The sequence below is a fragment of the Sceloporus undulatus genome, chromosome 6 (genome assembly GCF_019175285.1).
Source record: "Sceloporus undulatus isolate JIND9_A2432 ecotype Alabama chromosome 6, SceUnd_v1.1, whole genome shotgun sequence".
Taxonomy (NCBI): domain Eukaryota; kingdom Metazoa; phylum Chordata; class Lepidosauria; order Squamata; family Phrynosomatidae; genus Sceloporus; species Sceloporus undulatus.
The window spans coordinates 105,142,474-105,156,907 of NC_056527.1; the positions used below are offsets into that span (position 1 = coordinate 105,142,474).

The 14,434-nt window shown below is 41.6% G+C and overlaps 1 protein-coding gene across 4 annotated transcripts in view; it reads left to right on the plus strand.

Moving 5' to 3' along the window:
* Nucleotides 1-14,434, plus strand: part of BRSK1 (BR serine/threonine kinase 1) — a 59,172-nt gene that overhangs the window by 35,229 nt on the left and 9,509 nt on the right. For all 4 annotated transcript variants that reach the window (XM_042475685.1, XM_042475682.1, XM_042475683.1 and 1 more), the window contains exons 7-13: nucleotides 1,818-1,886; nucleotides 3,050-3,196; nucleotides 5,122-5,153; nucleotides 6,965-7,129; nucleotides 9,114-9,211; nucleotides 10,400-10,550; nucleotides 12,968-13,028. In XM_042475685.1, coding sequence (XP_042331619.1) covers nucleotides 1,818-1,886; nucleotides 3,050-3,196; nucleotides 5,122-5,153; nucleotides 6,965-7,129; nucleotides 9,114-9,211; nucleotides 10,400-10,550; nucleotides 12,968-13,028 — 723 coding nt within the window. The remainder of the gene's footprint in view (nucleotides 1-1,817; nucleotides 1,887-3,049; nucleotides 3,197-5,121; nucleotides 5,154-6,964; nucleotides 7,130-9,113; nucleotides 9,212-10,399; nucleotides 10,551-12,967; nucleotides 13,029-14,434) is intronic.

Sequence of the window (14,434 nt, forward strand, 5' to 3'; positions counted from 1 at the left end):
TCCATTGAACTCAGTAGGAATCATTTCTGAATAGACATACACAGAATAATTAATTACTTTCTTAAAATAATTAAAAGATACTTCATTGAGTGAATGATTGACACTGATTAATAGCTCAGCAGGTAACAACAACAGCTTTGGTTCAAGCTAAGTTCCTTACATTTTGGCACCAGTATTAAAGACTAACTTACCATTTATTTCAATGGGATTCAAAGGCAACTAATTTACAGTGCACTTCTACCCATGTCTACACAGAAGTAAGCCACACTAGACTGGATCTGGCTCATTTATTTTTTATATCATTTACTTACAAAAACTACAGATACAACATGCAGTTGTTCAAAGAGGCATTCCTTATTACATGTGAATGGTTCTCAGAGATGGTACAAGGTGTGATACAGATATGCATCATTTCAGAACAAGTAAAGAAATTAGGTTGGATCCAAGCTTAGCTATTTAGCACAGAGTCCAGTGTGACCCTCCAAGGAGCTGCATGATGTATAATTTGGTTGCAGTTTGTACCATTTATTTCAGTGGGTCTACTTTAAGCATGATTAAAAACTGGATTTAGAGCCTTTTCTTTCCTATCAGAACTGTTTTCCTTCTTCTTTCATATGCATGTGTTTGTAAATGTCATTGATTATCAATTAATCAGTCAAATACAATGTAGATTCTAAGATTTTATTTTTTGCTAAACGCTCTAGTTTATACCTAAGTTTAAATGTGGTGGGTTTGCCTGTCATTCCATACACCAGTTATTCCAGGTAGGCAATCTGGTATCCTCTAGATATTTTGGACTACAACTCCTAGCCACCCCAGCTCACATGGCCAGGCATTAAGGGAGTTGCAGTTAAAAACATAGGGAGGTTGCCAGAACGCATACCCCTGCTTTCTAAAGTCTTTGTCAATATATTTTAAGCTTTTAGTCTAGTGTTCCCTAATATGCAGATATGTTACACTACACATTCCTTCATCCTGTCAATGATGGCAGTTGTACTTCAACATATCTGAATGGCCCCATCTTGGGGAAGGTGATATTTAAAGATCAGGAAAGAAAAAGGTCCCCTCTCCTAATGTACAGTGATCCCCATTGTGGATCCATTAAGTCTGAATCTGTTCAAGTGGTGGACTGGAAGACTGAGTATGCTCCTCCTTCCTGTACAATGATCCCACCTTTTGAGAACAAGACGAAAGAGAAAGACTTCTGTTCTCTTGAGGGGTTTGTTAGGGAAGGGAAATTCCACTCAGTTTTGTTGGATAGAAAATACTGGTAGCCATCCATTGGAACACAATATGCTTATTGCTTAACTTTGCTTGAGTCTATCCCAAATGGGAAAAACAAATGCAAAGGCACAAGTCACAGGGAGAAAAGGGGGAGAAACCTCCAGCTTTATAGAGAAAGGGTTATAAAGTTCAGTGTGTTTCAGAATGAAACCTTTTTGGGGCACTTTATGATGAAACTTTACACTCTTATAATGCACAAAGCAACCATTAACTGAACAATTTGTTTGGACTTTATAACTCTTTCCCTGTTCATTAGGACATTTATTCTCTTTTGCTTGGATTTCCTGTCCAAGGCTGGGACAGGATGAGGAGACTAGAGTTTCATTCGGTAGTAATAAATATACTCCTACCACCCTCTGATACCCCTAGTCTGCTATTAACACAGAAAAAAAGCCTCCTGCCCTTAAGTCTAATATCTTATTGTCTGTCATTCCCAACAAAGCTTCCCATCACATCCTAAACCAAGCCAAGCCAAGCCAATCCTGCCCTTGCCAATTACCAACTCCCAAATATTTGTGCTCTTTGCTTCGTAGGGTGAGAAGTATGATGGACGTCGAGCTGACATGTGGAGTTGTGGAGTCATCCTCTTTGCCCTGCTGGTGGTAAGACTCCTCATGTATTACTAAGCTCTATGCACCAGTCCCTGCTTACTCTTGCCAGTGTGGTTCCAAGTCTCCATTCAGTGCTCTCTGGTTCCCAAGTCAGCTGCATTAGTTTCTGAGACAGGCCATACAAACACCCTTACTATTTTGAAAGGCTGCTAATACATATATTTGTTTATGTCATAAATTAAATATCTGAATTTTTAATCTTTTCCCCTCTCTTTAGGGGCACCAGAAATCAGCTACCTGATGTCTGGTTCTCTCTTCAGATAGGAATGGGCCCTCCTGAAAAGGAAAGCTATTATTGTTGCTGACATTGTTTTCATCCTCACCGTGTATGCCATTTTAGGACAGAGTCGGACAATAGGATTAGTCTACTTCATTGTCAACTAGCTCCCTGAGATCCACCAAGCAGAGTCCTGTGCAGAAGACATAAACTTGAAAGTAAATTATGATCTCAGTCTAACTGTAAATCCTATACACCCACAAGATCAGTAGAATTTGCAACTATGTCTTGAGCGTGTCTTATCAAGTTCCTACTGGTTAAATGGGTCTCTTGTTGGGAGTAACAGCTGGATTTAGGCCTCTGAGCCCGGGGATTTGTTCTGAGCGCTAAATGGAGTCCATAGGAATCTACTCTTGTTCCTCTGAGTTTACTTAATTTTAGCAGTATCATCTAAGGTAGTTGTGGCAAGGAAGACATCTTGTTTCTGCCAAGGTTAAAAGAACTTGAGAGTCAGAAATCCTTTCCGATTTACTGCAAATGATCCACAGATCTGTCTCCTGCTTTAACGGAAACTCCCGTTAATACCCAATGGCTCATCTATTACTGTTTATCGATGGAATAAGAACAGGATAAGCTTGCGGGGTGTGATAATCTTCCCCCTATCGCACAAATGAAATTATTTAATGATGGGAGGAGTACGCTTGCCTCCTCCATGGGAGAATCTCATTAACAAAATATTATAGTCATAGATTAAGATTTCTCTCTAAGGGAGAGAAGGAATAGACTGAAGAGTTAAAAGTGATTGTCCTCAGCTCAATATCAAGTACTTAGATTTGAACCCAAAATGTCAAGATTTGGAATTTCAGATTTGCATACCTGAGTGTATTTCTGTTAACTTTTACTTATTGCTGAGTTTCTTTTGCCCTTCATTCTTCAGGGGGCCCTACCCTTTGATGACGACAACCTACGACAGCTTTTGGAAAAAGTGAAACGTGGGATCTTCCACATGCCTCACTTCATCCCACCTGATTGTCAGAACCTCTTGCGGGGCATGATCGAGGTGGAGCCTGAGAAGCGGCTCAGTGTGAGTTATCCTGCCTTTGCAAACACTGGAGCAAGTGAGGCAGGAGTGTGGCTGATTGTGGGCAGAGGGGCACTGAGCTCTTAGTCACTGCAGTCTCCTTGCAGCTACTGTTCTGTGCCTCTGAACCAAGTTCTCCCTGAGTTCTCCCTGTGATGGGTTGTACCATTGGTGACCACAGATGGGGATATCACATGGTGATGGAAAGTAATTAAAATAATAACAATAACAGTGATATGGTAATTTTCTAGCATCCTCCGTCCATTGCATAAAAAACTGTATCGCCAAATGCATCTGAGGAAGTAGACGTAAGTCTACAAAAGCTCATGCTGCCCACTTCTTTCTTTAGTTAGTCTCAAAGGTGCTACAAGATCTCTGTACATATTAAATACCCATGTTCCTCTTCCTTCCAGCATATAAAACACAAACATATGAGGGGAAATGTAAGGGCAAAATCCTTCTTGGTGGCATGTTATAGGACTTGGTAACATTGGGCATAAACAACCATTTCATCATATTGATCCTCATCTTCAGCTTTAAATGTTACAGCCCAGGCAAAGATGTATGATCTTAGTGATAACTAGGCCTTAGATAAGAACTGATTTTGATAACAATCCATTTGGGGAGGGGGTGTAAAAGATAGTGGTGGTCCATTGAGCCCAAATGCAGAGCTACCTGTCCAGTCCCCAGGTGTCATCTGTGATCCCTAAGTGAGTCAGTTTCAGTCCAGGCATTGAAGGCATAAGAAATTTATGAAACATTGCTTTGACCTTCTGAGTCATGATTTTATTATACCATGAATGAAGAGAGGGAGAGAGATGTTGAAGAGTGTTCCTTGGTGTGAAAGAAGATGTTCCATTTTGCCTGGTGTAACATTGGAAAGCATAGGCTGAGAGCCCTTTCTGCTGCCACACACTACTTCTTCAGCTGCTTCTCCCTCCAGTATCCATCTTTAACTCTGAGATTAGTACAAGTCAAGGGGGGAAATTGCTAGTCTCTACTTTTGAGTGAGATGGAGAGACAATGATTTTTGACCTGGGATAAATCATCAACCTCTGTTATAATGACAATTGGATAGGTTTCTAGCTGGACTGAAAAGCCAAACATCCTACTGGATCAGACTGAGGGTCCAGCTCAGCAGGAAAATGCCACCCAGCCTATATCATGCTTACTATCATGCTGCAAGCACATGCACTCTGTGGCTGGGTTACATGAGTGCATGTCTGTCTGCAGGTCAGCCACAGACTGCAGGCATCTAGAGTAGTGAAGGAATGATACTCCAGGCACCTTTTTCTGTGGCTGGATTCTGCATGCATTTTATTGTCTTTATTCATTGTGGTAAAGGAGACTGGCAAGCTGGGAGTCAGTGAGGGCAAGGGAAAGGTAGGAGCAGAGCAGGCTATAATTTTCATAGGGCCTCAACATACAAGCCAAAATAAAGCTACTTCTGGTCACTTTGGAGATATGTTATTTAAATGATGCTTGCATCCTAAGAAACCGGAAGCTGTGACAAAGTTGCGCTCTGGTCCTTAGGAGTGAAGCATGGCTTTGGTGTGGCTTCTGGCCTCTTAGGACGCATGCATAATTTAAACAGCATACTTCCAAAGTGACTTGAAGCAGCTTTACTTTGGCCTGTCCCTTTGGGCCCATAGATTCTAAGCTTGTGTTTCCTTACAGTGTAGTTTCCCTTTCCTTATCCCTTTTCTTCTGGCTTAAAAAGCAAATCTATTTTAATTGGTGCTTACATAGGTTTATTGTAATAACTGAGTGTCTGAAGATAAGGGCAATTTACTAATAAAGCACCCTTTTTATTATTACTGATCATGATGATTAGGTAGTGGTGGTGGTGTTTATGTGGCTGTTTTTAAGATGTCTGGTGGAAATAAAAGAGTTTAATGTTGTTTTATTTTTCCATGTGGTGACTTTAGCTGGAACAGATTCAGAAACATCCGTGGTTCTTGTAAGTATCTCCAGATTTTATTTTGTTTGATCCTCACCCTCATTCTTTGTCTCAGTTTGACCAGACCCTGGAAATGTTACTTTTTAGCACTATAGTTCTGAGAATTCCTCTAGCCAACATGCTCACTGTCCATGTTGCCTGGGGATTCTGGGTACCATACTCATAAAAAGTAATGTTTCCAAGCTCTGCACTTAAGCTACTAAGGAGAAGGGCAAGTACTAAGGTTCTAAAGCCACCTGGACTACTGTGGGGCATTTTCTTCATTTCTGTGGTCTAGTTGCAGCCAGTGGGGTTCTCTGTCTGGCCCACAAGCTTTTTGTATTGTTATAGATGATAAGTAGTCAGAGATACTGTAAGAGACAAAAGACTGTTTAACAACTTGAAAAACTGTTATACAAGGGCATTGGTCACAGTGAGTTGCCCCAAGGAGCCTGGAGCACCAGGCAGTGGAGGAAAAATGGCAGTGGAGGAGGAAATGCACGCAAACCATGGACTGAACTTTGTCCACACATTAAAATACATGCAGAGGGGGGGACGCCAAATACCTGTGATGCATATACTCTGCTCCACCTTTCATGTTGGATATTTATTGCTGTCATGGGAAAGGGCAGTAGTTCAGTGATGGAGCACATGTGGGCTTGGGTACAATCCTCTTTGGAGATTATCGCATGTCTTTTTCTCCCGGGCTGGGCATGGGCTTAAACCATTTAAAAATGGAAGTTATTACATGCCTCTGTGCCCAGCTCAGAGACATCACATACCTGATCTGGACATCTCCTGATTTTGTAAAGAACAGGACTTTCCCATTCTTTGCAAAGTTTGGTAGAAGTTCGGATTGGGTACACAGTGCCTCTGAGCTGGGCACGGAGGCGTGCAATAACATCCATTTTCAAATGATTTAAGCCCATACCCAGCTCGGGAGAAAAAGGTTTCCAATAATCTCCAGTGTCTCCAGGTATGTAGTTTATTACACAGAACGGATCCCATGCACAAACTGAATTTCAACTGGAAAAACCCTAGATGGTAGATTTTCAGACAACGTTGGGGTTTAACCCGAACAGAAAGTGGACAAACCCAGCAAAAATCCTGAAAGTAAAAAGGAGTGGGCTTTGTTGACTTTCCATTTGGATTAATGGTCTGTTATTGCTTATTAACCCCAATGTGTCTGAAAATGAACTCGCTTTTGCGGGGTTTTTTTCTGGATTTTTAAATCCCGTTTCTGCACGGGATCCATGCTGTGTGATAAACTCCTATGTCAGGGCTTTTCTCAGTATTGGCACCCCACTTGTAGGATAGCCTTCCCTAACAGGAGCAATGTCCATTAATATATCTGTAATAGAAAAAATGCACTTTGTTTTCTTTACATAAATGTAAAGGAACATGTCTTAATTATGAAATAATAGAACTGAGGGTTTTGAATGGTTCTGTAATTTTCTGAGTTTATGCTTCTTGTTTTGAATTTTAATGAGATTGTTTAACTTATCCTCATCTTTTGTATCACTGTTAGTTTAAGAATACCTTAATTACTTATTCTTCTGTAGGTTTTATTTGGTTTATTGCTTGTTTGCTGCTACACATTTTTGATAGGAGAACATATAAAGTTTTTTTTAAGTTAAACAAGAAAATAACCCACACTTTTGTGAGATTCCACCCTCACCGCAGTGACTTGATTTTCATATTAATGGTCGTGTTCCAAATGTCATGCTATGTGCAAGACAACAGAGTTTCCAATTATCCTCGCATTTCACTGCCTTAATAATGAAGTATAGCTGCTTTCCTTTTACCAGATGCATTTGATCCTTCTTTCTTAGGGGAGGTAAGAACGAACCCGAACCAGAGCAGCCAATTCCTCGTAAGGTGGCAATCCGGCGGATTCAGTCAGTCAGTGAGCTAGATCCTGATGTACTTGAGAGCATGCATTCGCTGGGCTGTTTCCGTGACAAGAACAAGCTGAAGCAGGAGCTGCAGAATGAGGGGTAAGCACCTGGAAGAAAGGAGCAATGAGAGGGTGTCTCTGATTTTGCCCATTGCACTGTGGGGAATGCAGCTTACTGGGCAAGGGGTAATTTCAGGAAGTTTTAAAGAGATGGTGGACAAGCCATGGCCCCATACAGACAGGCCAAAATAAGGCTGCTTCGGGTCACTTTGGAGGTATGCTGTTTCAATGATGCAAGCATACTAAGTGTCCGGAAGCCATGCCAAAGCCACGATCCAGTCCTAAGGACTAGAGTGTAGCTTTGGCGCAGCTTCCAGACTCTTGGGAGGCATGCATCATTGAAACAGCATACCTCCAAAGTGACCCAAAGCAGCTTTATTTTGGCCTGTCTCTGTATGGGGCCCTGGAGTCTTATCTGCACTACAGTAATAATGCAGTTTGACATATATTTAACTTCCAAGGCTCAGTGCTGTGGAAGTTTGGGATCTATAGTTTTGTGAGATATTTAGCCATTTCTCAGAGAGCTCAGGTGTCACAAGAAACTACAAATCCTAAGATTCCACAGCATTAAGCCATATTAAAGTGGTGTCAAACTGCATTATTTCTGCAGTGCAAATTAGACCCAGGTCCTGCCTGCAAAGAACCAGAGGAATTGCACAGAAAGAAATGGCGGAGGAAAAAGAATACGAGGGAACCAGAGGTATAACTACCAGGAAGGCAAAATGGGGACATTTCTCCGCCTTACGAATTCTGCCTCCCGAAGTAAAATTTTCTTCCAGTTGCCAAATTTCTAACATTCCACAGAGTGAGACTGAAAATGGTTCACACCTGGAACTCTGCTGTTTGCTGTGTTTTCATTCCCTTCATAACTTTGCTTGCCTCTTTTCTTTGGCTGCCTAAACTGTGTTAAGTGAAGTTTTAAGTGACTGCAGGACTAGAAATTTGGAGAGTCAAGGAATATTTCATGGCAGGGGAAGAAGCAGAATTCTTACTTGAGGGGCAAATGCCTTCATTTTGTTATTCCACTGTAGTTAAACCTGAAAGGAGAAGTCTTGTAACAGCTTCAACATTAACAGATTTATTTTAGCACAAGATTTCATGCATTGCAACCCACTTCCAGTGTTACTAATGGTCATTTTCTGTATCCCATCTCATGCATATCTTATACCCACAACTGTGGAACTGTGCAGATCTACCTGAGACTTTAATATTGTACTCCTTCAATTCACCTGAGGAAGTAGGTTGCAATCTATAAAAGTTCATGATAAAATAATCTTGATTAAAAGACTCTCCCTTTTTCCCCACTTACCTCTTATTTGTATATAGAAACAGACTAACATGGCTGTCTATTTGAAAATTAAGAATTGTACAACTGTGAAAAGTTGCAGCCCACTAGATGTGTTGGGTTACAACTTCCATCATCCCCAGCCAGGTCAGGGAAGATTGTTTCAAAGTAGTCTCAACCCTACCATGGAACTATAGTTCCTGGGGTTCTTTAGGAGAGTTTGCAGCATGGTTTTGTCCCATGAAGGAAGAAACAGGGTAGAAACCCCAAAGAATCAAGAAGGAGGGGGAAAGTTCTTTAAATAGTTGCATTGTGAGGGAAAACAGAGGAATACTGCAGTCCAAGGCAGCAAGTGCAGTCCTCACCTTGGAGTTTATCAGACAAGGGCAATTGGAAGTATAATCTAATGGCAATCCAAATGCAATCATGGGGTTTAACCTTATTGTGTGATAGACCACCACACGCAATTTCGGGCAATGGGAAGTCAGTCCGAACACAATCATGGGGTTTCACGTTATTGCATGAGAGGTGATCACACACAATTTTGGGCAATGGCAAGCTATTTTGGGGCATTGGGAGGTCAGTTCAAATGCAATTCAAATTCACGCAAATTCGCTGAACTAGTGAATTCACATGAATGCGTTCTGGCCCCACTTTCTTTTCATTCAAAATGAAGAGAGATTCCTCCTGTGTAATAACGTCCCTTGTTTCCCCTCACTTGTTCCCTTTTCCACTTAAGGGAAAACCAGGAGAAAATGATCTACTACCTTCTGTTGGATCGCAAGGAGCGGTATCCCAGCTGTGAGGATGAGGACCTGCCTCCACGCAATGATGTTGGTGAGAGTCTTTTATGAAAACCTTTCTCCAAACACTTGTTTAGCATTATTATGGAATCTGATAAAGCTCTCAGGGACATAATTTGGTTGAGAAATCTACAGAACAGGTTTTCAGAATACCTTAGATCTCCTTTGTTAAGAAAGCCCCTAAGCTAGGACTTGTCAGCTGAGTTGGTTGGTGACTGTCAAACGCTTCTTTCTTTTCATTTGGCAATGTCCTGTACACTGGGGAAAACAGAGAGATAATAAACAACATTTGGCTTTCTTCCTGGTTGACAGAAGGTATCTCCTTGGTTTAAAATGGCTGGTGTGGGGATGGAGAAGTTATTCCCTATGCTTCCTAGGAGGTATGGGAGGACCTTCTTAATACAAAATGTATTTTAGATAATATATTTTAGTGAGGCTAGGGCAGTCCTTGGTGGGGGGCAGTGGCTCAAAAATGGACTTGGAGGGGCACATGCAACCTACAGCAGTATTGCTACCTGGGTGCTGAAAGGCAGGTGTGCTGAGAATGTTCAGCAACGGATTACCTTCTTTGCTGATCATCCTGAGAACTGAATGTCATAATTCCTCTTCCCTTTCATTTCTGTTCTCTGGCCTAAGCAAAATACTGTGTGAGATGCCCTACAACTGTTCCAGTTTAACAGGGACAGTTCTGATTAATCCTCTGCCATCCCATTTTTTTCAGCCGCTTTTAAAATGTCCCGTTTTTTCTCTCTTTCTCCTATTTTCCCCTTTGTCCTCAGCTTACTTCAACTGCAGCAAACTGAATTCAAAGTGCAAAAGTCATTTACTCTCAGTTACCTCAGCAGGGGTAAGATGAGAGGAAGGGGCAGAATTTTGCCCTTCCCAGGAGGCACTAGCATAGGCACATTGCTGCAGCCTCTACTACCTTGCATATTCTTCCTCACTAATAACTTTTGCCATCTTGACCACATCTGATGATGCTTGGCCAAATGTCTCAGTTTTTATCTGTGAAATGCTGGAGGGTATTGTGTATAGGTATGTGTATGGTTGTCGGTTTGTGGGAAATTTTCAGTGAGAGAGAGAGAGAGAGAGATGCCGTTAGAATATTTGAATGCTTTGTTCTTTTCTATTGATTAATGTTTAACCCTGTATAATCAGCAACAGCTGCAGGTGTACTCCAAAGCTAGTCACAGTGGGGTCACTTCTTTCTCATTTGTTTCAGACCCACCACGGAAGCGAGTTGACTCACCCATGCTGAACCGACATGGGAAGCGCCGACCTGAGCGGAAGTCCATGGAAGTTTTGAGTGTCACAGATGGTGGTTCCCCAGTCCCTGCCCGAAGAGCTATAGAGATGGCACAACATAGCCAGAGGCAAGTTCATAGAATCATAGAATCCTAGAGTTGAAAGAGACCACAAGGGCCCTGTCCAACTCCCTGCCATGCAGGAACTCTCAATCAAAGCATATCCAATAGATGGCCATCCAGCCTCTGTTTAAAGACTTCCAAGGAGGGAGCTTCCACCACTCTCCAAAGGAGTGTGTTCCACTGTCGAACAGCCCTTACTGTCAGCAAGTTTCTCCTAATGTTTAGAAGAAACTTTTCCTGTAGCTTGCATCCATTGTTCCAGGTCCTAGTCTCTGGATCAGCAGATAACAAGCTAGCTCCCTCCTCAATATGACAGCCCTTCAAATATTTAAACAGAGCTATCATATCACCTCTTATCCTTCTCTTCTCCAGGCTAAACGTCCCCAGCTCCCTAAGTCGTTCCTCATAAGACATGGTTTCCAGACCCTTCACCATTTTAGTTGCCCTCCTTTGGACACACTCCAGTTTCTCAATGTCCTTTTAAAATTGTTCTGCCCAGAACTAGACACACTGTTTCAGGTGGGACTTGATCAAAGCAGAATACTGTGGCACTATTTCTTCTCTTGATCTAGACACTATATTGATGCAGTCTAAAATTGCCTTGGCCTTTCTTTCCGCCTGTGTATATCATGCATTTAACAGGGGCAAAATACTTCTGCAGAGTTTCAGAGGAGCTGTTACTTTTCCATCCTGGTACCTTCTCAGTGCAGCTGGAATTGCCAGTATTTTAATCTTCTGCTGCCCTCAAATACCTACAACAGGAATTACATTTACTTTTACTGTACTAAAATAATAACTGCAAAGCAAAAAACAAATCACCAGGAGTAGAGATGATATTCCAATTGAACTGCTTCAATCCACATTGACAGAGTCAACTCTAGTGCTAATCAACATATGTCAACAGATATGGAAAACAAAACAATGACCAACAGATTGGAAGCAATTAATATACATCCCAATCCACAAAAATGGAGATACAAGAGACTGCAGTAACTATAGGACCATAGCACTGATCTCACATGCAAGCAAAATCATGCTCAGAATTTTGCAACATAGACTCCAGCCGTACATGAAGAGAGATTACAGAGGTTCAAGCAAGATTCAGGAAAGGTAGAGGGAAGTAGGAAGAGAGGAAGACCACATGCTAGATGGATGCATTCTATTAAGGAGGTCGTGGGTATGGCCTTGCAGGAATTAAGTAGAGCAGTGGATGATAGGGGGTCTTGGAGATGTCTCATCCATAGGGGCACCATGAGTTGAGATTGACTTGAAGGCAATTAACAACAAACACACAAGACATTGCTGCCCTCTGCTAATGATGTCAAAAGCTGCATGTGCATTCAGTTCTTTATCCCAACTTTAACTGGCTGTCCTAAAAGTGGGAGTTGTTTATTTAATGCTTTGCTCCTGCCTGATTTGGAAGGACTCATTGTATGTTTAACATTTTCTAGTCTTTATTGGCCAACCAAAATGCACAGTATACTTGTTACAAGCTTTCAAAGCTGTAACAAGCTTGCAACAAGTATATTGTGCATTTTGGTTGGCCAGTAAAGGTATCTCTGTTTGGTGGGTGTTTGAATTTGCTAAATGGCCAACACAACTACCCCAGCATATTTTCTAGTCTTGTTCTTCTGTTCTGGGAATTGCATATATGCTTGTATGTTGTGATAAACACACACACTTATATACGTGCATACACAGTTATGAGGTATCTTTTGGTCCAAATAGTCCCAATGTGACTTACAATTAAAAATTAAAGAACAATTCAAAATCATTCAGGACCAGCTGAATAACTTAAAAGATCATAGACAGCAGTATTGTAGATTCTGAGCCAATTTTTAAAATAGAATTTACAATTGCCTTCCTCCCACATTAGCACCTTTTACTTTTGCAGATTTGATTACTCATGGATTTGACTAATATGTTATCTTTAGAAATCTTTAGGTCCTCCAGCGTGACTCTGCTAGAAACTGACACAGTCACATTGGAGGACCCTAGAGAATCCTAGAGGAAACACTTCTCTAGGCTTAGTTTTTTGTGGGTTTTTCGGGCTATGTGGCCATTTTCTCTAGGCATTTGTAGGTCCTCCCATGCAATTCTATGGTCAACTACTGCTGGATGTTGACAATAGAATTGCACTTGAGGACTTAGAGAGGTGTTGCCTCAAGTTTAAAATAAGGTTTGTTTTTTTAGTTTACATTTCTTTCACTTTCACGGGGGTCCTATGCCTCTAACCCCAGGAAATATGGAGACCTACTGTAATTCATTTTTATTTTGCCCACTTCTGCTGCTTGTGCTGGGATATAAAAGTAGATGTGTTGCTACACCCTGCTGATAACTACATTTTTAAAAATCTTTTCATCTCCACCCTCCATCCCAAAATTGCACTAATCCCCCACCATGTTTTTCCCCCTAACGAACAGGTCTCGATCTGTGAGCGGTGCCTCTACTGGCTTATCGTCTAGTCCCCTCAGTAGCCCCAGGGTGAGTATAAGAGGGATTGTGGGTAGCAGGGGGTGACAGCTGTAACTGGTGAGGGAAAGTAGATATGGGACACAGGGATGGAACAGGGTGGACTTTGAAGGGGTTGGGGTTGGAAACATATCCATAGACCCAGCAGCTTCATTTGCATTCCATCTTGCACTTAGCTAAAGCTTTGAGGGGAAAGATGGAGGTACTGAATATATCACCACAGTTTTTCCTGACAGAGGTGTTATGCCTTTTCACAATTGCATGAAAGAGAGGCAGAGAAATAATCAAGTGCAGGTCACTTTTCACCCTCTCACCTCCATTGTTACATTTCCATGTCAAGGAAAAGGCAAGCCCATTGAATTTCCACCTGGTGTGGAACATTCAAGAGACAGCTAGCATGGTGTAGTGGTTTGAGCTTTGGCATACAGTTTTAGAGACCAGGGTTCAGATCTTCACTCAGCCATGGAAACCCACTGGGTCACCTGTACAAGTCAAAATCTCTCAGCCTCAGAGGAAGGCAAGCCCCCTCTAAACAAATATTGCCAAGATAACCCTGTGATAGGTTCACCTTAGGGTCGCCATAAGTCAGAAACGACTTGAAGGCACACAACAACAAGTGGAGCATTCAAAGGCATCTAGACTCTGTCAGAGAAAAATGATAATGAGTCTATGCAGGAATGGAGAATAAATGGTCATATAGACTTTTGATGAAGGAAGGTAGAGACACACAGAGAGAGATGTCTGAACAGTAGGCAGTTGGGCTAAATAGAGAGCTTGGAAATACAATTGGTTCCCCACATTTATGGCTTAGACTTTTGCACATTTGATTATTTGTGGTTTTGATTGATATGTTCTCTCTAGGAATGTCTAGGTCCTCCTGTGCAACTCTTTCAGAACTTGACACAGAGTTGTGCTGGATAACATAGAGGTTCCTAGAGAAAACACTTCTCTAGGCCTTTGTAGGTCCTCCAGCATGTTTCTGTGATCAAAATCTGGCAGATTTTGACAACAGAGTTGAACTGGAGATTCATAGAATGGTGTTCTCTCAGGTAAAAAGAATAGTTTTTTTTTTAATTTGCCATTTTCCCACATTCATGGGGTCCTTCACCTCTAACCCCAGCAAATGTGGAGGAACCACTATAGTATTCTTTTTGTTTTTATTCTACATGTCCTTGAATGGTCATTTTAGGGAACAAAACCCAAGCACTTAAAGGTCTACTGAATTTCATATCTCATGTAGTTTGAAGCAAAATGTTGGAGGGTCCCAAGCCTATGACTCAATAGAGCTTGGCAGTGCAGAATGTTAGCTATTGCAGCAATGGAAGAGAAGTTACCCCTTGCCACACAATGGAACCCACAAGAAAAAAAGGGGAGATAAGTCTCCAAATGCATTGTAGATGGTGTTTATTTTCTTATTT